General features: G+C 47.2%; 1 protein-coding gene across 2 annotated transcripts in view; it reads left to right on the top strand.

The window, feature by feature from the left end:
- The first annotated feature begins 20,890 nt into the window (after window positions 1-20,890).
- LOC147725696 (uncharacterized) overlaps window positions 20,891-26,613 on the top strand; it is an 84,624-nt gene continuing 78,901 nt past the window's right edge. Inside the window, exons 1-2 of one of the 2 annotated variants that reach the window (XM_086964376.1) lie at window positions 20,891-20,984; window positions 24,364-24,401. In XM_086964376.1, coding sequence (XP_086820502.1) covers window positions 24,395-24,401 — 7 coding nt within the window. In that variant the 5' untranslated portion in view covers window positions 20,891-20,984; window positions 24,364-24,394. Of the gene's footprint in view, window positions 21,263-24,363; window positions 24,402-26,613 lie in introns of both variants that reach the window. The other variant, XM_086964377.1, reaches the window with a different exon arrangement.

The following is a 26,613-nucleotide window of genomic DNA, read 5'->3' as shown; positions in this document are numbered from 1 at the left end:
CTGATGTTCTGAAGAATTTGGATTTGTTAAAGCGGAGAAAAGAACTCTCTTGCTCTCCGGACGGACACCTTTCCTAAGGTAGTTTCCCCTACCTACATACGCTATGATATCTGTAGACTTTTCTGATGTTTCATCTTCATCTTCCTCCCCGGAGGAAGTTTTATCAGTTTCTTCCTGATGTGCAGTTAATACTGCCTTTCTAATTTTCTGGGACATAGTGGCTATACAAGTTCCCTTGTCATGTTTCGCGTCTGCTATATTTTGGCCCCACTTGTTTAATGCGTCTAACTCACTTTGATCTGTCCCGGGCCTGTCTCGTTCTCTTATCACACAATTAATGAAGAATCGTAAAATCTGTTTCTGAACGTCAACTTTCTGTTTATACATGACAGCTTTAACACTGTCGGGGTCTTTCCCCGTCTGTATGAATTTGTATAGTCTGTCGAGAGCTTCCTGCATTCCTACATAGCACAGCAAGTTATCAGTGGCAGATCTTAAGCGCAGTGATGCTAATACCATCAGATCGTCTGTTCCGGGTACTGGATCATATCTGCAGAATGACATCCTATCTTTGAATGCGTCAAGCCGGGCTGAATAGGGAGACTGGAAAGGATTCTGTGTGTCCTTTAAATGCAATCTGTGTGTCGGTGGCGGGGTCCGTAGACCCGCTGTCGCACCTCCTGAGGCGGATGCTTGGGCATTATCTCTCCGCAGAGTCTGTATCTGGACTTGAATCTGTCTTTTAGTAAGATCAGGTAGTACTGGTTTCGGTAGGTCTGTTTTAAGTACGGGGGGTGGCGGAGCTGGCGGAGCGGGAGAGGTCTGTTGCGGTACCGGTGGAGCTGGATCTGGGGGCGCAGTGCCCCCCCCATCCCTGTCAGTAGGCAGGGCACGCACAGGCATGTTGGTATAAGCTGGTACTACATCCTCTAGATATGAATTCAGGAATATGTCTTTAGTAGTTTTATGCATTACTTTAGTTGGAACTAACGGTGTCGGTAAGTTTGTTGGTATCTCTGATTCAGTTTCGGATGGGCCATCTGCTACGAGATACATACCGTTTACAAGATTATTTCGGGCACGGTCTATTTGTTCTGTTTTTACTCGGATCCCTTCAGTAACTAATTCGTTTTCTCGCTCTTTATCTGATTCTTTAAGTCTGTCTTCTCTACGGAGTGCTTTGTCCGCACGCTTACGTGATTCCTTACGCCAAAATTCTATGGCGTCCTTCTGGGATTGCCTAGCTTTCTTTTTCCATAATGCTTCTTCTACCCTCATGATGCACTCGGCATCCCATGTTCCGGTAACAGGCCATCTGTGTCTCTCGTCTAGGTGTTTGGTGTAATCGGCCCATAAATCTAGATATAATATGGCATCTATGCCGTGCTTCTGATACATAAAATTGCCTGGAGTGTCCCTAGGGGGGATAGGAATTTCTTCCTCTAGTAACCCTTTCCTAGTTCCAATCTGTTTTAATTTACTGAGGAACGGCATCCTGCTTACTTATTTACTGAACGCTAGATCTTTTATTCCTTGATACGAGTTGCTAGTTGTTACAAGAAATACAATAATACACAGTAAAACAGTCACATTCATACCACAACATTAATCACATGAAAACATTGAAGACATAGCTAACTACCCCCCACACTGAATGTACCGCTCAACGGTACGGATACACTGCTGTAACAGTGCAGAAATTCGGAATCCTAGATATACTGCTAAACAGTACAGATACACTGCCTAAAAACAGTGCAGACCGGACTTGCGTACCCAAACCCGTCTAGATACGACCCAGCAATGGTACTCACCGGGAAGCACGGAAACAGAAGGCCTCGGAAAACTCGACTGGACTCGACTCGGAACTTCGGAAAACTTCGGAAAACTTCGGAAAACTGGTGGGCCTCTTCACACCTCGGACCTTGCTTCTTTCGGCTGGGCTCTGGTCGGGATCCTCCGCACTCCTCACCGCCTCGTCTGGGCACTGATCGCAGTCTTCGTCACCTCCGTGTGTCAGAGGGGGATGCAGGAAATCCTGCCAGTACACGTGTTGTCCGTCTAACTGATGGCAGGGGACACGGATTGCAACGCACCTTCCGGCGCGTGAGGTGGGGGAGGGGTCCCTATTCGGGCGCCAAAATGATGTAAATAATTAATTTACTCTCTTAATTTCTATGCAGGTAAGTACTTAATCAATAATAACTCAATCAGAAGGAAAGAAAACAGAGTCCGTGGTGTTAGAGTTTCTAAGGGTTTTATTCCTCATAAAGGAATCAGGATATCATGTTCTGACCACCACAGGGGTGTCAGAAGGGATAGATGAGCGCGCTCTCGTTTATTGACATTACATAGCTTATATACTTGATTTACATCATAAGTTTCAATGTGAGAGGCGTAACAGCTGAGAGAAGACAAGATAACAGTATACACGTGGTACCAATACATCATCAAGAGGCGTAAACTAGGCGTGAACTAGAGGTGTATGCTAGAAACGTCACTGACAGGTGACGCAAGTGGGTGGCACCAAGGGGTGGTGCTAACAGAATGTTGCAATGTCAGCAGAAATCGGAAGCTTGGATGCGCGCGCAACTGTATGACGTGTGACTGACGGGGTGCAGGGGTCTTGACATTTACACTGACGGGAAGAGACAGAAGTCTGGCATGTCAGATCAACTTGTACTTCTATCATATCTGATATCTGATGTTTAGGAACTATACTATCTGGGCGGAAAAGGTCTCTAGGGTAGAAGCTATTCTATGCTAACTGTGGATGCGTGTATAAGCGCCTGAGTGTCTACATGTGAAGCGTGGGGGCACGGGGCCTTCCATGGAAGCATGGCAACGGAGGCTATGAATTACTTGTATTAAGACAGATCGGCCTTTTGGCTCTGCAGCTGGAGAGGATGTTTACAGGATCTAGTAGGCAGGAATGTATTCTCGGGGAGCGGAACAGATAACTCGAAGGTTATAGTCAGTCTTGGCAGAAAGCAGGCTTGAGCTGAGCGCGAGGGGCCGCGCTGAATATAGGACATAGTTCATGAGTACAGAGGTAACCTGGGCAGAGCCAGGAGCCACAAAAGAGGTTCAGATGGCAGGAATTCAGGGCCTACTCTGGCTAGAGCAGGAAAAAGCGAAAAGTGTACTACAAAAAGACGTTGGCATAGCATACTTAGGAACGGACTATATAATCCATTCATGGTGCGTCTGAAAGAGGACAAGTTGACGGTGGACGCAAATGTATTTGCGTCTTCATAACTGGCACAGGAGGGAAGTTACATGCACTTTAAGCTGGTACATGGAGTCGGTGGGGTACACGCTAGGGAACACAACATGGCCAAAATTTAATTTTCCTCATTCCCTCCTTGTTCCCTACGGACCCTTCATGAAATATCGATCCTCATGAATCGATCAGTCTGTTCTTGTAACATCATTTGTTCTTCTTTCTTTCGGTTATGTTTTGAGTGAAAACTGAAATGTTCAATGCAAGAAGTGGCACACAGTCCACAGATCGCTGGCCCACACTGTAGGCACAAGCAGCAACTGAATACTAGGACTAGGCCAATGCCTAGGAAGGATAGTATTTTCCATCCCCAAGCTGTTAACGTTGTCCAGAACCAACTGGACCAAGTCCAGGTGCCTGGATTCTGATGTATCTGATTTGCAATTTTATGAAGACGGGTGATAGCTTGATATACAGATGGTGCATTCTGTGGAATGAAAACACAGCAGCTTGACCCGATGACCTTACAGGCTCCACCTCTATCTGCCAAGATGACGTCAATTACAAGACGATTCTGAAGGACAACAACCCGCATAGCGGACTGCTCCTCTGTTAAGTTTCCTAAGGCGGAGGTAGTTTCATTTACTACAGCTTCAAGTGTTCTAGTTAATCTGCGTATTAATTTACTATTCTGTACAGGGCCTAAGAAGAAAAAGAACCCTTTATTAAAATCAGTGTACTGTTCCCATGCTGTTTCTGTGTAGTCGACAAGGGGGGCATCTCTTCTGGGTCTATTCTTTACTAGATTGCTATTTCTGTGGTAATCAGAAGGAGCTAGAAAAACGGGTGGCAAAAGGAATGCAATGTAACAGGTACCATCCCAATCTGGAGGTAGACGAATGTATGCGGTATGACCACACACAAAGTAGGAATGACTGATAGCTTTGAAGGATGACTTTCCATCATCACTGAATTCGACCACAGTAGTGCATTTACTATGACCTAAGTGTACTGAACCTTTCTTCTTGATACATAATTCACCAGTGACTGGCAGTACTGACATAATAGGTAGAACTGGTGCAGCTTCGGATTCGACGGTAAGAATCATAAGGCTAATTGTGTAATTACCTAATCCATATACTTCATTTTCTAGATCAGTTCCTATTCTAATGGGGAGTCCCTCCTTATCCGGGTAACAGACGTCTAGTAGGACCAAGTTCAAGTTTCCCCAAACCCAACCCCCATCGAAAACAGCAATGTCTGGATCTAAAGAATTAATTATCTTAAACCATGCCCCGCAGGAGCCATTGTGAGTGAACGGATACGGAAAGAGAGGCAGTGCTCCCTTGTAATTCTGGTAGGGAGGGAGTCGGCCACATATCCAGCAATTTGTAGCATTGTTAGTTTGATGAGAATGATGTAACATACTAATGAATGTATTGTTGCGCAGCGCCAGTCTGTAGGAAAGCTCATGAGGAGGTAGCTCACTAAAAGTGTGTTCAGCAGAGACATTGTAAGCAGATTGTTCACGCTTGAAGATAGGATAGTATATAGATAACAAGATACTAGCAATGATTATTAATATACTGAAAAAAAACATAATTATTAGTGTCACTATGCAGTGACTACGAAGTGATTTGCAATATGTTCTTTTCTTTTCCTCTCTCTCTCTAACTCGATCTAGGGGATACATGTCAGAAACTATTTAACCGATTCACCTAGGGGAGGACTTAAACAATTAAACTGTCTGACTTGCTAGATCGTAACTTCATACGATATTGTTCTTGAGGAGTTTTTTCTCGTTTGCATTCGGAAAAGTCTTTGGGATCACAGTCTTTGGTGGGGGTGGGTGTGTCTTGTTCCGGTTTCAGTCCTGGGAATGTTTTGATATGGCTTAGGTGGACCCACCCCTTTCTTCCTTCCAATTTGACTGCGGTCTTTGTTGTTAGAAGAACGGTCTTCGGAGACTTCCAGCGGGGCTCCAACGGACTTTTCCTGTCGAAGTTTCGGACTAAAACAACGTCACCGGGGCGGACATCATGCTCCTTCACATCGGTGTTGTCAGGGAAGGCAGCGGCAACCTGTGAACGACATGATTGGAGTGCAGACATCAAGGAGGCAAGGTAATCTGTCAACATATTAGAATCAACATCGGTTATTTTTTTAGGAATGGGCGTCCCCCACATATTCGGTGGTCTTCCAAAGACCACTTCGTACGGAGATAGCCCTGATCTCGAATGGGCGACCATTCTCATATAGAATAGTGCCACCGGCAGGGCGACTATCCAGTCGACCCCTTTGTCCTGACATATTTTGGCAAGGCGAATCTTTAATGTCTGATTATGCCTTTCTACAAGGCCTGCTGCTTCTGGATGTCGGACACAATGGAACTTCCACTGGTATCCCAATAACAAGGAAACTTCTTTCATTAGGGCAGACGAGAATGGCTGACCGTTATCTGAGTACACGACACGAGGCAAGCCGTACCGTGGGAAAAATTCACGAACCAACTGTTTGGCAGTGGTCGGAGCAGTGTAATCTGGGACTGGATATGCTTCGGTCCAGCGGGACAGAGCACAGACAACTACGAGAACATATTTAAATCCTCGACAACGGTCCATCTGGATATAATCCATCTGGAGGACTTCAAAAGGGTGATCGGGAGGATGAAATCCACCTTGCTCTACAGGGATTTCAATAAGAGGCAAATCACTTTCCCTCCCTAGGCTGTTTCATGTATAACGCTGATAATCTGGATATGCCGACTGGGCATATTGGTACATTTGTTGTGAGACTTCTCTAGTTGCAGCAGCGGGCTGTGTCTGAGCATGCTGTGGCTGTGGTACTGCTACTGTCTGTACTGTATGGGACTGATCATGCATAGGCTGTGTATTCTGCACTGGCTGTTTGTTCTGTGAGGTCTGTTGATGACCCTGTTCATGTCTAGGCGGACGCGGTCTTTCTTTAGTTTTACCTGTCTCGATGTTATGTTTCAGGACTGGACATTCATGTACGTAGTGACCTGGCTGCTTACAATAATTACATGTCCCTTTAACGGGAGCGGCAGAATGATTTGTCTGAGCCCCACCTTTTCTATGACCCTCGGCTGGAATTGTCTGAGCTACTAACATTTTCATTTTCGTGTCTTTCATGCGTTTCTGTTCCTGCTCTTGTTCTTCCCTAATTCTATTCTGGTGATATTGTAACATTTGTAACATCTGTGATGGCGTATTTGCCTGCCAAGTACTTTCAACCTTGTACACTCTATTTTTAACCAGTGGTAGGGCGTTCTCTACTAATTTCGTTACAAAAAGGTGTGGATATGACTCACTACTTGTTTTTAGGCCACTATTGATAATGAAACATTTCTCGAATCTCGAATAAAAGTCACTAGTATCTTCATCTTGTTTCTGTTTGCAGGACGAGATTGCGTCCCAATCTTCCTTTCTAGTTGTCAATAATCTTGGCAGAACCTGTACTATTAAACCTGGTAATGCTTTAGTCAGATCCCCAAGGCCTAACCCTGGGACTCGTTTCTTTTCTTCGTCTTCTATCTCTGCCCATGCTATCTTTGACTCTCCCACTTCCCAATCCTTCTCCTTTAATTTCTCGTAAATGCCCGTGGGCAACAGTACTTTTAACATTTTCATAATATCATCATACGTGTAATCTCCCATCAATAACATGTCTTTAAGCTCTCTGTGAAAACCTGCAGGGTCTTTATCATGGCACGGAACTAATTTCTTCATCTCTAATAGTTCTAACTTAGTCAGTGGTGTGTGAACATACACACGTTTCAGGTTATTATCGGCACCCATAACTGGATGTACTTCTCGTAAGGGATTCTGGCTTTCAATGCCGCCACCGCATTGCATGTGGTACATTTTTCTTTCTGGAGGCGGGGCGGGAACATATTCAGAGCTCAGGAAAGTGTTATACTTACGTCGTTGTTCTAGAATTATTTGTATTAATTTGGTACTAAAACCTCTCCATCTATCCATGATTAGTGCTTCTAATGTTTCGTGTAAGGGACCTGGATCAGAATGATGGTTTCTGAACTTGATAAGGAGGTGCTGAATCATGTATACACCTGCTATTTTCTGCTCTTCCGGGGAAAGGTTCAAGAATGTCTGCACTAACGTGTCATCATTATATATATCTGGGTTTTCGGCCCACAACACGGCGGACCGGGCTAGTTCCTGTTCATCCATAGAATTGAGTATATGATACCCCACTCGATCTCGAAGCCTTTTATCTGTTTCTTGGAACTGATGTTCTGAAGAATTCGGATTTGTTAAAGCGGAGAAAAGAACTCTCTTGCTCTCCGGACGGACACCTTTCCTAAGGTAGTTTCCCCTACCTACATACGCTATGATATCTGTAGACTTTTCTGATGTTTCATCTTCATCTTCCTCCCCGGAGGAAGTTTTATCAGTTTCTTCCTGATGTGCAGTTAATACTGCCTTTCTAATTTTCTGGGACATAGTGGCTATACAAGTTCCCTTGTCATGTTTCGCGTCTGCTATATTTTGGCCCCACTTGTTTAATGCGTCTAACTCACTTTGATCTGTCCCGGGCCTGTCTCGTTCTCTTATCACACAATTAATGAAGAATCGTAAAATCTGTTTCTGAACGTCAACTTTCTGTTTATACATGACAGCTTTAACACTGTCGGGGTCTTTCCCCGTCTGTATGAATTTGTATAGTCTGTCGAGAGCTTCCTGCATTCCTACATAGCACAGCAAGTTATCAGTGGCAGATCTTAAGCGCAGTGATGCTAATACCATCAGATCGTCTGTTCCGGGTACTGGATCATATCTGCAGAATGACATCCTATCTTTGAATGCGTCAAGCCGGGCTGAATAGGGAGACTGGAAAGGATTCTGTGTGTCCTTTAAATGCAATCTGTGTGTCGGTGGCGGGGTCCGTAGACCCGCTGTCGCACCTCCTGAGGCGGATGCTTGGGCATTATCTCTCCGCGGAGTCTGTATCTGGACTTGAATCTGTCTTTTAGTAAGATCAGGTAGTACTGGTTTCGGTAGGTCTGTTTTAAGTACGGGGGGTGGCGGAGCTGGCGGAGCGGGAGAGGTCTGTTGCGGTACCGGTGGAGCTGGATCTGGGGGCGCAGTGCCCCCCCCATCCCTGTCAGTAGGCAGGGCACGCACAGGCATGTTGGTATAAGCTGGTACTACATCCTCTAGATATGAATTCAGGAATATGTCTTTAGTAGTTTTATGCATTACTTTAGTTGGAACTAACGGTGTCGGTAAGTTTGTTGGTATCTCTGATTCAGTTTCGGATGGGCCATCTGCTACGAGATACATACCGTTTACAAGATTATTTCGGGCACGGTCTATTTGTTCTGTTTTTACTCGGATCCCTTCAGTAACTAATTCGTTTTCTCGCTCTTTATCTGATTCTTTAAGTCTGTCTTCTCTACGGAGTGCTTTGTCCGCACGCTTACGTGATTCCTTACGCCAAAATTCTATGGCGTCCTTCTGGGATTGCCTAGCTTTCTTTTTCCATAATGCTTCTTCTACCCTCATGATGCACTCGGCATCCCACGTTCCGGTAACAGGCCATCTGTGTCTCTCGTCTAGGTGTTTGGTGTAATCGGCCCATAAATCTAGATATAATATGGCATCTATGCCGTGCTTCTGATACATAAAATTGCCTGGAGTGTCCCTAGGGGGGATAGGAATTTCTTCCTCTAGTAACCCTTTCCTAGTTCCAATCTGTTTTAATTTACTGAGGAACGGCATCCTGCTTACTTATTTACTGAACGCTAGATCTTTTATTCCTTGATACGAGTTGCTAGTTGTTACAAGAAATACAATAATACACAGTAAAACAGTCACATTCATACCACAACATTAATCACATGAAAACATTGAAGACATAGCTAACTACCCCCCACACTGAATGTACCGCTCAACGGTACGGATACACTGCTGTAACAGTGCAGAAATTCGGAATCCTAGATATACTGCTAAACAGTACAGATACACTGCCTAAAAACAGTGCAGACCGGACTTGCGTACCCAAACCCGTCTAGATACGACCCAGCAATGGTACTCACCGGGAAGCACGGAAACAGAAGGCCTCGGAAAACTCGACTGGACTCGACTCGGAACTTCGGAAAACTTCGGAAAACTTCGGAAAACTGGTGGGCCTCTTCACACCTCGGACCTTGCTTCTTTCGGCTGGGCTCTGGTCGGGATCCTCCGCACTCCTCACCGCCTCGTCTGGGCACTGATCGCAGTCTTCGTCACCTCCGTGTGTCAGAGGGGGATGCAGGAAATCCTGCCAGTACACGTGTTGTCCGTCTAACTGATGGCAGGGGACACGGATTGCAACGCACCTTCCGGCGCGTGAGGTGGGGGAGGGGTCCCTATTCGGGCGCCAAAATGATGTAAATAATTAATTTACTCTCTTAATTTCTATGCAGGTAAGTACTTAATCAATAATAACTCAATCAGAAGGAAAGAAAACAGAGTCCGTGGTGTTAGAGTTTCTAAGGGTTTTATTCCTCATAAAGGAATCAGGATATCATGTTCTGACCACCACAGGGGTGTCAGAAGGGATAGATGAGCGCGCTCTCGTTTATTGACATTACATAGCTTATATACTTGATTTACATCATAAGTTTCAATGTGAGAGGCGTAACAGCTGAGAGAAGACAAGATAACAGTATACACGTGGTACCAATACATCATCAAGAGGCGTAAACTAGGCGTGAACTAGAGGTGTATGCTAGAAACGTCACTGACAGGTGACGCAAGTGGGTGGCACCAAGGGGTGGTGCTAACAGAATGTTGCAATGTCAGCAGAAATCGGAAGCTTGGATGCGCGCGCAACTGTATGACGTGTGACTGACGGGGTGCAGGGGTCTTGACATTTACACTGACGGGAAGAGACAGAAGTCTGGCATGTCAGATCAACTTGTACTTCTATCATATCTGATATCTGATGTTTAGGAACTATACTATCTGGGCGGAAAAGGTCTCTAGGGTAGAAGCTATTCTATGCTAACTGTGGATGCGTGTATAAGCGCCTGAGTGTCTACATGTGAAGCGTGGGGGCACGGGGCCTTCCATGGAAGCATGGCAACGGAGGCTATGAATTACTTGTATTAAGACAGATCGGCCTTTTGGCTCTGCAGCTGGAGAGGATGTTTACAGGATCTAGTAGGCAGGAATGTATTCTCGGGGAGCGGAACAGATAACTCGAAGGTTATAGTCAGTCTTGGCAGAAAGCAGGCTTGAGCTGAGCGCGAGGGGCCGCGCTGAATATAGGACATAGTTCATGAGTACAGAGGTAACCTGGGCAGAGCCAGGAGCCACAAAAGAGGTTCAGATGGCAGGAATTCAGGGCCTACTCTGGCTAGAGCAGGAAAAAGCGAAAAGTGTACTACAAAAAGACGTTGGCATAGCATACTTAGGAACGGACTATATAATCCATTCATGGTGCGTCTGAAAGAGGACAAGTTGACGGTGGACGCAAATGTATTTGCGTCTTCATAACTGGCACAGGAGGGAAGTTACATGCACTTTAAGCTGGTACATGGAGTCGGTGGGGTACACGCTAGGGAACACAACATGGCCAAAATTTAATTTTCCTCAGGTCTTTCAACTTCTTCAAACCGCTTTACCAGCTCAAATGCACCTCGAATGTGGCCTAATCAATGAAACCGTAGGCCAACTCTTTTCATCAATTAAAGTCTGGCATCGGATAAAACAAAATGTCGAGAACTCCAGGCTTAATTAACAGAAGAGCAGAGCCACCCCAGAATGCAAATACAAGATCCAGTCAGGGAAGAGCAAGGCCGAAAAAGCAATGAAGCAGACATCAGTCTCCCATGCCTCAGAAGCATCACCCGCGAAGGACTCTCCTGTCCCTAAAACTTCACGCAGAGCTAGGCATGCAGTGTCTATGCCCACTGAAGAGGTGTTGTACACCTAGGAAGGGCTCAGGGCCACATTAGCCCACCACATCAACTCCAATTCCAAACCCAGTGAAGCAGGTGAAGGAGGGCACTGTATGGGCTACCCCTGGCAAACAGGCAAAGGAGGGCACTGTAGGGGGGGGCCTGGCAAACAAGGGAAGGAGGGCACTGTAGGGGTACACCTGTCAAACAGGGGAAGGTGGTCCAGAGGCGTAGCGAGACAAAGCATTCCACAAGATCCAGTACGTCACCAGAGGGAGTGCCGGTGTCTACACCTTATGCGGGTCTGTTGGTGTGTGTTCCTATTGTGTAATCACCAGTTCCCATTAACCCCAGTACAGGGAAGCAATTTAGAATTCACAAGAAGTGGAAAGGCTCCCCTCAAACCTCTCCCACCCACACTGTGTCACAGGTCTTTATGACTCCCACTCCACGTGCCACTACACCACCTGGTCCAACCATCCCTCCAGCTCGCCAAGCCACTGATAGCCCTACATCACCTGGACCTCTGTCTCCCCAGTCAAGTGGTCCTGCTGTCCCCAACACACAGCCAGCTCCAAGTCCGCCTGACAGCCAAAAGTGAGTGGTAGTCTCCATCATACACCTGTCTCTCATACAGGTGTGCTAGTCCTGGCCATTGTTTACCACCTGGGTGTGTTGCTGTCCATGGAAGGGTACAGTCAAACACACTCACTGTGCAGCTTCTCATGTCCTGACTCTGCACTTCTCCCTGGCCGCTGGCCCTGTTGCTCTGCTGTGTTGTACGCTCACCTGTGCCATGGACACTGGCCCTGTTGCTCTGCTGTGTTGTACTCTTCCCTGTGCCATGGACACTGGCCCTGTTGCTCTGCTGTGTTGTACTCTTCCATGTGCCATGGACATTGGCCCTGTTGCTCTGTTGTGTTGTACTCTACCCTGTGCCATGGACATTGGCCCTGTTGCTCTGCTGTGTTGGACTCTACCCTGTGCAGCCTCTCGTGTACTTGATGTGCTACCTGCCATGTACACTGACCCTGTTGTTCTGCTGTGTTGGACTCTCCCTGTGCAGCTTCTCGTGTACTTAATGTGCTACCTGCCATGTACACTGGCCCTGTTGCTCTGCTGTGTTGTACACTCCCCTGTGCCATGGACACTGGCCCTGTTGCTCTGCTGTGTTGTACTCTCCCCTGTGCCATGGACACTGGTCCTGTTGCTCTGCTGTGTTGTACTCTCCCCTGTGCCATGGACATTGGCCCTGTTGCTCTGCTGTGTTGTACTCTCCCCTGTGCCATGGACACTGGCCCTGTTGCTCTGTTGTGTTGTACTCTACCCTGTGCCATGGACACTGGCCCTGTTGCTCTGCTGTGTTGCAGTCTCCCCTGTGACATGGACGCTGGCCTTCCTGTTTGTACTTTGCCTGTGCAGATTACCTTGCATATGATCAGCATGTCTGCCTTGCTCTTGTCTACTGTTGTTCTACTGTCACATCTGTGCAATATGTGAATAAAGACAATTACTCCTGTTGTATATTTTGTCAGTGTCCTTGCTGATTAAAGTTCTTTTTGTGTGTGCATTTGGTTGCCTGTGCCCCATGCTCTATGTGTCACTTAAACATTGCCAAGCTCTTTGGTCGCATCACATTTTTAAACAGGGGTGACGGTGTATTCAGTCCATTCAGACACTGATACTAGTGTTATCTGTGTTGGCTCTTTTACCTGTCATGCAGTTCTCTTTTTCGTGTTTGGCTATTGTTGGATACATTGTTCACATGTCAGGTTAGGGTACACTGCCAGCACAGGGTGTGATGCTGTGCACTGGTTTGCATGCAGGCTGGGCAATGTCATCATGTATGTATGTGATTCCTTTATGTGTGCCCAGCTGTGTTGTGTTGGCACTTAGTCCTGGTCCCATGGCCTACCTGAGATGTGTGCTCTTGGGTAGTCAAGAGGTGTGCAGTGTGAAGAGTGTGCCTTTTTAGGGGGTGTGGATGTGTGTGTGATTCTGGATTGTGAAAGACACACATGTGCCACCCAGGAGTTGTGTGCCTGTAGCTTGGATTGTTCTGCCCTGTGGATATGGTTGTATGCACATGTGTGAGTTGTCTGTTGTGCACTGTGCTGTGTGTTGGTGTGTCCGTGCTGTTCTGTCTGACTCCTCCTGGTTGTTTTGGTCACTTATGAGTGTGCAAAGTGTGTGACTTGCACATCAGCGTTGTGTTTGTTTGATCATCCATGTGACTTGAGTGTGTTTGTGTAGACTGTGTGGCCCTACTGCTCCACATTGCCATTGTTGTTGTGTTTCTCGTGCATTGCAGGCACATGGTGCCTTTTCTCCTCCTGTAAGGCAGGGTGTGTGGATGTGATGCCATCTCCTATGTGTGCCACCTATGCCAACCCATTGTGGATCTGCACTCCCTCTATTTGCGTATGGTACACCCCTTACATGTCTACTACTGTACTACTGACATGCAAGTCAGTTCACTTTGATGTCAGCTGTCCCCTTGTTTTACATGTGTATGTGCCTCCCCATCACTTCATTTGTGACACTGTGCCTTGTGGTGAAGTTCTTGGGCCAGGAGTGATCTTCCACTCTGGACATTGCCCCAATGGTTTATGTGTGATGTTCTTGTGCTATTAATCGATCAGGATTGCTCATGTGCACTTCAGCTGAGTGTGCTGCCCAGTGCTCTGGTCAAGATGGTTCTGCTCTTGTATCCCAGAGTGGTGCATCTGTTGATGTGTTAGATGTATGTGTGTTGGCTGTGGTATTGCTACACTTCCTGGGTGTCCTATTGTGTTTGTGCTGTGCTGATTGGTTTTGTGTGTGTTGAGGTTGTGTCAGTCATGTCTGTGTGTGACTGTTCTTCTTGGTGTGCACACACTGCTTGTTGTGCATACAGTGCTGTGTGTATGTGGAATTGGCATTTCATGATGTGCATCCCCTGATGTCCTGTGGTGTTTGTTGATTTTTGCTTTCATGTGCATGTGTGGTTGGTTTGATGTGGCAGTGTAGTTCTGTGCTGGTCCGCTTCTTGTGTGATTTGTGGTATGTTGTGAGTGTTTTGTTCCTGAGTGATGAGGTTGTGCACTCCTGTTGTGTCTGTGCTCCCATTGCCTTACCACAGTTTGGCTGACAGGGTATGTCTGTTTCTAATGAGGGTCTGTGTGTGTTCCTGTAGTGTTTGTGTGTTGTTTTTGGGCAGGCCTCTGTTCAGGCATCCCTGTGTGTGTGTTATGTGTGTGGCTACACCCAGGGTGTTTGTTTGTTTGTGTGTGTTCGTGCTGGCAAGTATTGCCGCCTTCAGTGTGTGTGGCACCGGTGTTCCTTGTCAGCCACAGTGGCTGTCTCCCTGGTTGTTTGTCGTGTGGGTAAGGGTGTGGATTGAGCTTGCTTGTTGCTGTGCTTGTTGCTGTGCATGGGGTTGCACAGGATGGGCACTTGATGGGGTGTGGTAATGTGTGGTTGGAGGGGGTGTGTCCCTGTGGTCTTTGTGCCTTGCCCATGCCTTGGAGTGGCCCTGCCTTCTGCATTGTGCACATGTGTTGACCGCTCCAGTGACGTGACGGGATGTTGCTGCATGTTCGTGATCGATGTGTGTCCAGGATGCAGTGGGGTGACTTGGTGGCAGATGGGTCATGTGTGGGTGCCCTTGTGTATGTGTTGTTACCCCCAGCAGGGTGTCTGTTGTGGTTTTGGACCCTGTGTCAGCCCGTGTGTTGTGTGTTTTATTTATTTGCAGTTTTTGTAGAGCGCGACACTCATCCCTTGGTATATCACGGCGCTTCATACCAAATAAGGACTACTGATGGCGTATGCTGAGGTGTTAAGGATTGGGGAAGAGGTGGGCTTTCAACTTTTTTCAAAACTGGAGATAATTTGTAGTATGTCTTAGGTCAGTAGGGAGCTCATTCCACCTTTTTGCTGCTAGGTAAGAAAAGGAGCGACAGCCTGTTCTGACTTTGTAGATGCGTTTGGTTTTAGCCAAAGCTGATTGACATGAGCGTAAGTTCCTATTGGGCACATAAAATTCGATCTTCCCTTTGAGAATAGTGGGGCCAGTTTTATGTAAAGCCCTATGGGCGTGGCTAAGTAATTTGAAGGCAGCCCTCTGACGCATCGGGAGCCAGTGAAGTTTCTTTAAGCATTCTGATGCCGAGTCTCGTTTACCTTTGTTGCAGATGAGTTTGGCCGCCAGATTTTGCAGAACCTGTAAGCGGGAGAATAAATGTTCGTTCATCCCTACAAACAGCGCATTGCCATAGTCCAGGCGACTGACCAATAGGGCCTGTGTGACTGAGCGTCTGCAATCCAGGGGTATCCAGGGAAATATCCTGGCGAGACGTTTTAGTGTGGTAAAGCCCTTGCCACAAAGGGATCGGACGTAATCCTTCATGGACAAGGCATCGTCCATGATGATTCCCAGGTTCCTGACATGCTGTTTTGGAGTGGGGGCCAATCCCAGTGAAGGTGGCCACCATGTGGCATCCCACACACGATTGGCACCACCGAACAGAAGAATCTCCAATTTACCTGCGTTCAACTTTTGGTAGTGATCATGCATCCATTGGGCCATTTTGGAAAGGCAGTCATGTAGCTTGGGTTTGGTTACATCGGGCCCTTCGTCCATGGCCACCATCAGCTGCGTATCATCCGCATAGGAGCAGATGCCAATGCCCCACTTCCTTCCAATGTCAGCAAGAGATGAAATATAGACATTGATAAGAGTGGGGCTCAGTGAGGCACCCTGGGGGACCCCGCAGCCGATGGGGTTGGGCCTTGAGTGGAACTGACCCATGTGTACTGCCTAGGTGCGGTTACTCAGGAAAGAGTGTAGCCAGTTCAATGCCATGGATTGGACTCCCTTGCTCCGAAGTATGTTCAGCAGACAGTTGTGGGATACCGTGTCAAATGCCACTGACAGGTCAAGCAGTAACAGCGCCACCGCCCCACCTTGATCAGTGGAGGATCTGATACTGTCCGACACTGCCAGCAACGTTGCCTCGGTGCTGTTATTGGCTCTAAAACCAGTCTGGGAGGGATCCAGAAAGGAGTTACTTTCTAGGTACCTAGTCAGCTGTACATTGGCCAATTTCTCCAGAGCTTTAGAGAGGTATGGAAGCTGGGAGATGGGTCTGTAGTTCTCTGGATTGAGAATGTCAGATCCCGCTTTCTTCAGAAGGGGGGTCACAGAGGCGTGCTTCCAAGCCTCAGGGAAGGTGGCAGTAGTTAACGATTTATTAAAAAGTTGAGTGATCAGGGGAAAGAGCGTAGGCGCAATTTTTGAGAACACGAAGTGGGGACAGGGGTTCGAGGGGGATCCAGATTTGACTGTGTTCAGAACTGCTAGGACCTCATCTGCAGAGAGTGGTTTGAAACTGGTTAAGCAGGGTACATTTCCTGAGTCTGGTGGAGCTGTGGGTACTTCTGGTAGCATCGCAGTCTTGGATGGATTGTCTGAGTTGCTGTGGGTATGTTGGGGGGTGAAGGTAGAGTATATTTTCTTGATCTTTTCAGAAAAGAAGGTGCTGATACGCTCACAAGCCTCGATCAAGGGAGTGAGTGTTTGTGAGGTGCTGGATGGTTTGCTAAGCTCCTTCACTATTCTAAACCGTTCTTTCGCTGAATTGCTGTTTTCTTGAATGCGCTGAGTAAAGTAATCCTTCTTGGCATTTTTGATGGCAAGAATATACTGCTTCCATTTATGGACATAGTTTAGTCTCGCTTCACTGTCTTTGGACTGTCTCCATAGATGTTCAGTTTTTTGGCATTCCTTTTTTAGATTTTTTAGATGAGGGGTGTACCATTTCTCTGTTATAGATTTTTTTCTGGATTCCCGCGTCAGGGCTAGTTTATTTAATGTTTGCAATATTCCAGCATCTAGTAGGACGACGTCATTACAGACAGAGGAGTCCTCCGATAGTTTGACATCAGCCTCTTGAAAATGTTTCTCAAAATTGGATTCATTGATTAGCCTCCAAGCTCGTTTGGTGATATGAGGGACTACCTTGGATTTCAGAGATTTACTGGGAAGTTCAAATGAGAAGGTAATAAGGGAGTGGTCCGACCATGATAGGGGGTGGACCTCTCTTATGTTGGTGGATTCGATGTTGGTAAATAGTAGGTCTAGTGTATGGCCAGCTGTATGGGTGGGGCCCACTACCCACTGCTTAAGATTGAGAATCCCCATGTCATATTCCAGCTGGGAGGTACCCAGGGCATCCATTTTCTCGTAGTGCATGTTAAAATCGCGAACAATTAGATAATTTTTGTGTTTTAGACAAAGTGGCAGAAGTTGATTCAATAATTTGGCGCTAAGACTGGCTTGTTGTCCAGGGGTGGTGAATATAACTGCACCAGCTAGGATGGTAAGGCCCTGGTAGAGTACTTTGAAAGGTAGGGTCTAATGTTCGATGTGGGCAGTTGTTGGTTCCGCAAAGCATGCTAAATGTTGCCTGAATATCACAGCAACCCCCCCTCCTCTTTTAACAGGTCTGTCTTGCGTAATGATTTTGTAGTTAGAGGGGAGGGCGTTTGCTAAGTCTGGAGCATTGGTCTCGGATAGCCAGGTTTCGGTAATAAAAACCAGGTCTGGGGTCTTAGATATGAGTAGATCCCAGATGTCCAGGGCATGTCTGGGTAAGGATCTAGCGTTAAAATATAGACAGTTCGGAGTCAGGTAATTTTTTGCATGGGTTGTATGGTTTCCTGATGGGGTTTGACCCATACTGGACCAGCGACAAGCGAGGCAGGAGATTGGTCCATAGGATAATCCTGGCCCCGTTTGGGTACATAGATTTGTTTTTATACCCTCATTATGAAAGGCTAGCAACTCATTGCGGGAGTAGCGGATGGGCGTGGATAAGTTTCGAATAAAACCAGCAGGGGGTATAGCCCCTAGTCCCGGCCGGTCGCGGACAGGCGCAGACGGGCTTACCTTTGGCGCGCCTTTGGCGCGCTGGCGGCGCGCCCGCAGCTGCGCATCCTTCCCAGGCACATGTTTTGTAAGGGAAGGGGCGTGGCCTCAGGATGGTGGGCATGGCCTCACTATCCTCGTAATTGGCGGCAAGAGATTGGTTACACCCGCAGCAGCGTTCAGATCAGCTGCGCGGCGTGAACGGGGACTCAAAGTCAGGGGGGAGTGCTCAGGGCAGAGTGACACACAAGTGAAAAACAATTTTGTAACAGATTGAATCTTTAAAAAGCGAGCAATACTCCTGGCTCTCTGCCTCAGGAGCTGTCTTTTTGGTAATAGCACGTTTGGTGTTTGGCGCAACTTGCATACTAGGTAGAGGGGGCGTGGCCTCCGGGCGGTGGGCGTGGCCTCACTGTCCTCATAATTGGCAACAAGAGATTGGTTACACCCACAGCAGCATTCAGATCGGCTGCACGGCGTGAACGGCGACTCAAAGTCAGGGGGGGAGTGCTCAGGGCAGAGTGACACACAGGTGAAAAACAATTCTGTAACAGATTGAATCTTTAAAAAGTGAGCAATACTCCCGGCTTTAAGCCTCAGGAGCTGTCTTTTTGGTAATAGCGCGTTTGGTGTTTGGCACGACTTAAATACCAGGTAGAGAGGGTGTGGCCTCAGGGCAGTGGGCGTGGCCTCACTGTCCTCGTAATTGGCGGCAAGAGATTGGTTACACCCGTAGCAGCGTTCAGATCGGCTGCGCGGAGTGAACGGCGACTCAAAGTCAGGGGGGAGTGCTCAGGGCAGAGTGACACACAGGTAAAAAACAATGTTGTATTTGTGTAGTAGTGTACCTACAGCGTCGTCCGCGCCGGCCCATTAGATGATAGTGCTGTAGCAGGTACTGCACCGGAAACACATGTAGAGCTGGGTCCATTGCGGTCGTGACCGGGTGGTGTGGACTGGGTCTCTGCTATATCGCTCCGCTGTCGAGTTTCCGCCGTCTCTGGTTGGGCGCTGTCTCTGCTATGGTGCGTCTGCTTGTTTGGGCCATCCTAATTTGTGGAGCGGGGCTGACACCATTACGCACGGCGGAGAGTCTCCATTGGCTCCCACCACCGAATTGACCTATGTTTTGCTATACTAATATGGCGGACGTGTTTCCCGCTGCTTGTGGGTGGAAAAAGGCATTTTTCCCCCCCATCAGCACCGCAGTGGTGCCACCGCCCGACATCCTTATGGACCCCAAGTCTCCAAGTGAGGGTCAACCCGCTGAAATCTCAATGCCTGCTGCAACTAGTCCGCCGGTCTGTCAGCTCAATGACTGAACTTACTGCTTCACATACCGGCTAGGAAACAATTACGACCCGCAATGGCCTAATGACTGGTAGTAACATAAGAGACCTTGGACTCGATCACTTAAATAATAAATTATTCTTATCGTAAATGAAACTAACAAGTGTAAGCTGTTACTGGATGATTTTTTTCTCATGTTAATCAACTGATTTTTAGATATCAATCTATAGGGTTTAAGGGAACTTTTATAACCGAAGATCCTCGTTTTAACATTGTGCGAAATTAGATTGTGAAATCCTGGGCTGATGATATAATTTTTATGTTCCTAATCAATGCTGAAATTCATAGAAACATTGTTATGGTTTTTATTGACTAAACAATCAAGAGATGAGGTCATGAGTGAGCGGTGTAACTGAGCTCCCCATCTAAACACATCCCTGACCCTGGCGGGTGAAGTGCCGCAGGTCTTGTGTAGAGTGAGCTGAGGGCTTCTCAGTTAGAAGGGATGACAGAAGCCCCTCTCCAGTGACAGAGGCACATGGTTCATTCGTCGTCTTGCGCTCCAATTAATCGTTTAGTTTCCAGTAAAAGGTGAACCCTCGTGATTACAAGTTGTAAATCAGGAGGCTGCTTGGATTACAGGGGGGCTGAGTCCCAACGGCACTTGTAAGTGTGTGAAGCGGTACCCAGGAGTACTCTTTGACACACTCCTGCATTCCTTCGAGAACATCTACAACGAGCAAATTAAAGCTGATTATCCACGAAACGTGCGGCGCCTCCGGAGCATCCTTACCCCCCCCCCCAACATTCCCCCCCCCCGCTGACCCTTCCACCCTCTTTGTCCCCCTCGGTGTCGCTGCCTCTTACTTCTGTGCAGGGATTTAAACTCTGACATCACTGGTCGACGTGTGACGTCATACCACTATAGATTATATGTCACCCCACCTGCGCCATTGCCAGTGACGTCACTACCTCTTAAAGGGTTTGGATTGAAGCAGAAGACTCACAAAGAGGGTCAATCACACCCACGGTTGTAGGCAGGTATTTGTTGATCTGTTTACTTTAAAAACGAACCCGAGGGCTGTGACGACGTCATCTCTCGCAAAGGTTAAATGCCTCAAACTCTCTGTGAAATGTATCCCGCTCCCAGCGGCACCGGGAGACCTCTTTTAGCAGCCGATTTATGTAAACGTGTCCGCAAAAAAGTCAAGCTAGCCCTGGCAAAGCCAATAGGTCTGGACTTTACTTTGAGTTTAGAAAGCCTACTACACAAAACAACAAGCATTTGCAATGCAACAGGTCTCGCGTTTTTACGAGTTTGAGCAATTGGCACTCTTAATGACAATGCCTTTTATTTGTGTTTTGGTTTTTGAGACATAAATAAAAGGCGTTGACATTCACAATGCCAGTAGCTCAAACTCGCGTAAATGCGAGACCTGTTGCACTGCAAATGCTTGTTTTTCGTGTGGATTGTGCATCTGATTTATGCAACATGCTCGCACACGGACTGACATCAGATACAGCGTCTCAGCTGTGAAGGGGCGTGGCCTGAGGCATATAAGCCGCGGGGGCCGATGCTCGGCTTGAGATCACTGCGCGCTGTGTGACCTTGGACGCGGCTGCATTTGCGAACGCGGGTAAGACGGGGGTGGACTTGAATTGCAGCGGCACTTTCAAACTCTGCACCTTTTCTGTAGCCCAGCAGTGACGCTTGTAAGTGACGAAGCACGAGCCACGCCCTGTCCATCAATGGCTGGAGCTTGAGCTGTGTCAGTCTTGAATCTTTAAACTTTGGAGTTTGAGCAGCACTTTCGGGCTGTGTTGAGGGCATTGGTGAGACCAGGGTTGAGCCCTGCGGGAGATAAGAGGGGGCTTTCATTCAGCACTTACAACAGACTTCAGACACCGCACCAAGGTATGTGTAGTAGTAGGCTTGGTTTCTGTCCAGGGGGGTTGAGGCACCGCCCCTTTACATACAAAGCAAAAATAGCAAAGCTCGTATCCATCGGGTGTTTTTTAATTAAAAATCTCCCCTTGCAGTAAGTTTCTAGAAGGTGTGATTGGCTGCGTCACCTCCTTGCTGACCACCTGACAGCCCTGAACCCTGTGGGGTCATCAGCTCCGCGAAGACGCGGCTTCAAGGCGCGGCCTCCACTCCTGATGTGGAGGTAAAGGTATCCCCAGGGTTTCCTAATTCAAGCCCGCTGTTGATCAGCGTGGAGAACATTGCCACCCCACCCTTTCCCAACTCGTTACAGGGGGTGGGTGGTTGGGATCCCACCCCACCTGTGGGACCCCACCATGACTGACACCTAATTTCTTTGATGAACGCCGTGTTGAGGCAGTCTGTCTGACACATGATTTCATTGATGAACGCCGTGTTGAGGCCGTCTGTCTGACACATGATTTCATTGATGAACGCCGTGTTGAGGCCGTCTGTCTGACACATGATTTCATTGATGAACTCCATGTTGAGGCAGTTTGTCTGACACATGATTTCTTTGATGAACGCCGTGTTGAGGCCGTCTGTCTGACACATGATTTCATTGATGAACGCCGTGTTGAGGCAGTCTGTCTGACACATGATTTCTTTGATGAACGCTGTTTTGAGACAGTCTGTCTGACACATGATTTCTTTGATGAACGCCGTGTTGAGGCCGTCTGTCTGACACATGATTTTGTTGATGAAAGCCTTGTTGAGGCAATCTGACACATGATTTCATTGATGAACGCCGTGTTGAGGCAGTCTGTCTGACACATGGTTTCTTTGATGAACGCTGTGTTGAGGCACTCTGTCTGGCACATGGTTTCTTTAATGAGCGCCGTTTTGAGGCAGTCTGTCTGACACATGGTTTCTTTGATAAATGCTGTATGAAGGCAGTCTGTCTAACACCTGATTTCTTTGATGACTGCTGTGTTGAGGCAGTCTGTCTGACACCTGATTTCTTTAATGAGCGCCGTTTTGAGGCAGTCTGTCTGACACATGATTTCATTGATGAACGCCGTGTTGAGGCCGTCTGTCTGACACATGATTTCATTGATGAACGCCGTGTTGAGGCCATCTGTCTGACATATGATTTCTTTGATGAACGCCGTTTTGAGACAGTCTGTCTTACACATGATTTCTTTGATGAACGCCGTGTTGAGGCCGTCTGTCTGACACATGATTTCATTGATGAACGCCGTGTTGAGGCCATCTGTCTGACATATGATTTCTTTGATGAACGCCGTTTTGAGACAGTCTGTCATACACATGATTTCTTTGATGAACGCCGTGTTGAGGCTGTCTGTCTGACACATGATTTAATTGATGAACGCCGTGTTGAGGCCATCTGTCTGACACATGATTTCATTGATGAACGCCGTGTTGAGGCAGTCTGTCTGACACATGATTTCTTTGATGAACGCCGTTTTGAGACAGTCTGTCTGACACATGATTTCTTTGAACGCCGTGTTGAGGCCGTCTGTCTGACACATGATTTCTTTGGTGAACGCTGTGTTGAGGCAGTCTGTTTGACACATGATTTCTTTGATGAACGCCGTGTTGAGGCCGTCTGTCTGACACATGATTTCTATGGTGAACGCAGTGTTGAGGCAGTCTGACACATGATTTCTTTGATGAACGCCGTGTTGAGTCCGTCTGACACATGATTTATTTGATGAACGCCATGTTGAGGCAGTCTGACACATGATTACTTCGATGAATGCCGCGTTGAGGTATTCTGTGTGAAACATGATTTCTTTGATGAACGCTGTGTTGAGGTAGTCTGACACATGATTTCTTTAAATACAGCTGTGTTGAGGTATTCTGTGTGAAAGATGATTTCGTTGATGACCGCCGTGTTGAGGAAGTCTGACACATGATTTCTTTGAACATGGTGTTGTGGCAGTCTGTCTCACATATGATTTACCTGCAGGTTGATGTTGGAATCGGAACCTGTGGACGTCACAGGTGGTGTTAACCAGGTAAGGCTCAAAATACATTGACTGCTGCTGGGCCCAGGACGAGAAAGCAAAAGACACACAATTGATGGACGGAATGCAGAACAAATCAAAACATTCACCCAGAGTCAAGAGATCTGGGTTGAATTCATCATTCTTTTGCTCACCATGCCACCCCAATTTAGACCTGGCCATATGCAAATCGTTCTTAACCCTGTGCCTCATGGGAACAGTCCAGCCCAAACTGCCAAGCCAGGGCCTCCCTGGACCAGAAACAAGCATCCTAGGACCGGTTTCGGGGTTTCACCCCTCTTCAGCCAGGATAGCTTGATTCCAGTGGCACAGTGAGCCCAGGACCCGCGTCTGGGCATACCTGGCGCACTTGGGGCGAGAAAGGAAAAGACACACAATTAGTATGCAGAACAAATCAAAACATTCACCCCCAGTCAAGAGATCAGGCAGGCATATTTTTAAAGTTGTAATTAGGGTCTTGTCGCATGGATGAATGTCGGGAATGGGGGCGGTCGGGCATGTGTTAATTTAAATGATGCATATAATAAGCGAGGCTGTCACTACTTATCTGATGCGATAATTTGAATCGTAGGGTTAGAAAGATTGGTCGTCTGTAATTTCTGCGCCTCGGCTCACTTCACATGTCCATGTCACAGTTGTTAAATCAACCACACGTACCCACTTCCTTCACTGCTATTGTCCTTGTGTAGTGTGGCGTCACATCCTGTCCAGGCAGCGACCAATGGGATGAAAGTGAGCAATGCCACATCATCAAATCCTCTTGTCCCCTGTGATGAAGCCAGCCTGACACTCACGCATCCTGAAATGCAATGAAAGAGGCTCACCCCATGAAGTCATGTATGTTATCACGTGATTCGATGAAAGTGACACACATCATGTAAGGCACACACGTGACAGAAGCCATGTCATATGTTGCCATCAGCACTCTCCACGGAGGAGTGGGGGTGCCACAGTGACACCTCCCCACAGAAACCCATCTTTGGACTCCAGTGTGTTGACATCAGTGAGTGACAGACATTTCTCTTTCCTTTTTCTTCACAGGAAGGTGATTGTGGAGCACCCCCAGAGCATCATGGGAAGTAAGTGACCTGATACAGAGGCTAATGGTGGGGGGTGGGGGGTGGGGGTGGGGGAGCATGATCCAGGAAGGGAGACGCTCACTGTGAAGAGCAGTGGGAGGCCCCTACATAAAAGGAGAAGTTCTGGATGGAGGAAAGAAACATATCCCAATGAAATCTTTCTATTAGATCTAATCATGACAATATATTGACACTGCACCCTTAATGTCCTAGACGATACTGACCTGTATGTACCTATCATGTAGGGTCTAATGGTTCATGGATTGAAACTCCGGTCATCGCTGCCAGTGTTAACAGTGAAGGGGGGGGCGAGGACAGAGACCCCAGCAGGTACAAGGAATGTTATTACATGAGGTACAATGTTTTACAGGCTTGAACCCCGCGCCACCAGGAGGTGGCAGTGAATGGCTCCTGCGAGCCTATAGGAGAGAGTATAGGCATCTGCTAAGAACAAAGAAGCTAACAGCACAGATTGTAGGGTGAACAACCGTCAGTAAATTTCACAGACCATCCGTGATTTGGACCTCGCGTCCGTTGTCCGTGATGAATCCTTTTATGGGCGCCTTATGTCCGTAATTTGGGCATTGCAGGGAGCAGCGCTGTTCCCCTGCGAGTAGGGTGACCAACTGATATGGGTGCAAATTCAAGACAGCGAGTGTAAAAATTCAGGACAAAGGGTTAAAATTCAGGACAATTATTCAGGACAGGAGGTCGACAATCATGACGTAAGTTTTACAGACACACCAGAGTAAGTAAGTAAATAGACAACCACTTAAGAACAAGTGAAAAGAAGTTTATATTAGGTTGAGCTAATTGTGCACTTCATGGTCTTTCACTATGCGCAGCTTTGAGCAAATGTGCAGGTCTTTTTGTGGTAACAAAACCGCCCCACCACCCCACCTTTCCAGCCTCTCAGAGAAACGCCCTCTGGCCGGTCTGGCCAGTCTAGGCCTTGCCTCCACCCGCTAATGGTGCCCTTACTCTTCACATACACCCTCTCTCATGGGTATTTAATTTGTTTTATAGTGCTCCTCATCCTAAGTAAGTAGGACAGGGTGTCGGAGTGCGTCACAAAACACACATTATATAGAGACAATGACTCCTATAAATGTGAAAGTCATTCAATAGGAAATGGTACTTAAGATAATGGATGCTACAAGGTGTAATCATTCTTTCATCCATCATTCAATCTCTTCACATTCATTCTGTCCTTCCATTTGTGTGCCCTTCCATATCAATATTTAACCATATGCAAACCTACCCATCATCTATCCTTCCATCCATCCATCATTCCACTCATCTATCCCTCCATCCACGCTTTCACTCATCTATCCCTCCATATATCCTTTTACCCTATCCATTCGTACACTCATCCATCCATTCACTCATCCATCCAGCCATTTAATCTTTCACCCATCCAGTCATCCTTTCTCTTACTCATTCATCCACTCCCTCATCCTTCCACCCATTCACCCTTCCAGTCATTCATCCATCCCCCCTTTCTGTTTCCATCCCCTTTCACTTAGTTATTCATCCTTCCACCCATCTATCTACTAATTCACTCATGAATTCATCCATTGACCCTCACTCATCCATCCTTTCACTCATCCATCCATCCGTCCACTCAACCATCCACCCTTTGACTCCTTCACTTATCTATTCATCCTTTCTCCATTTACCCTTCCTTTCACACTCATTTAGCCTTCCTTCCACCCTTTCACTCATCCATCCATTCATTCATCCTTTCACTTATCAATTAATCAATCCTCCTATCAGTTCACTCATCCATCCATCCATTTACTCGCCTATCATCCACTCTTTCACTCATCCATCCACTCACCCATCAATTTACCCGTCCATCTACCCTTCCACCTATACATCCATTTATTTACCTTCTCTCATCTATCTATCCATTCACTCATCCGTTCATCCTTTCTCTCATTGTCCATCCATTCACCCTTTCATTCATCCATTCACCATTTCACTAATCCATGCAGCCATCCACCCATCCCTTCACTCACTCACTCTTTCACATTAATTATGAGCTGAGCCTTTGTCAGCAGAGTTGTAGACAGAAGAGGCCCATCAAGAACTTCACCCTCGCTGTAGTTCCTAAATCAAGGGGTGGGAGAGGGTTCACTATGCCCCTGTACATAGGCAATTCGAAAAAGTGGAAGTCATGAGTCATGCATGAAGCACAGTGCTACTGTGA

The sequence above is a fragment of the Lissotriton vulgaris genome, chromosome 3_2 (assembly GCF_964263255.1).
Source record: "Lissotriton vulgaris chromosome 3_2, aLisVul1.2, whole genome shotgun sequence".
NCBI lineage: Eukaryota > Metazoa > Chordata > Amphibia > Caudata > Salamandridae > Lissotriton > Lissotriton vulgaris.
The sequence above is the reverse complement of the archived record's forward strand: the minus strand, read 5'-3'. Positions and strand labels throughout refer to the sequence as shown.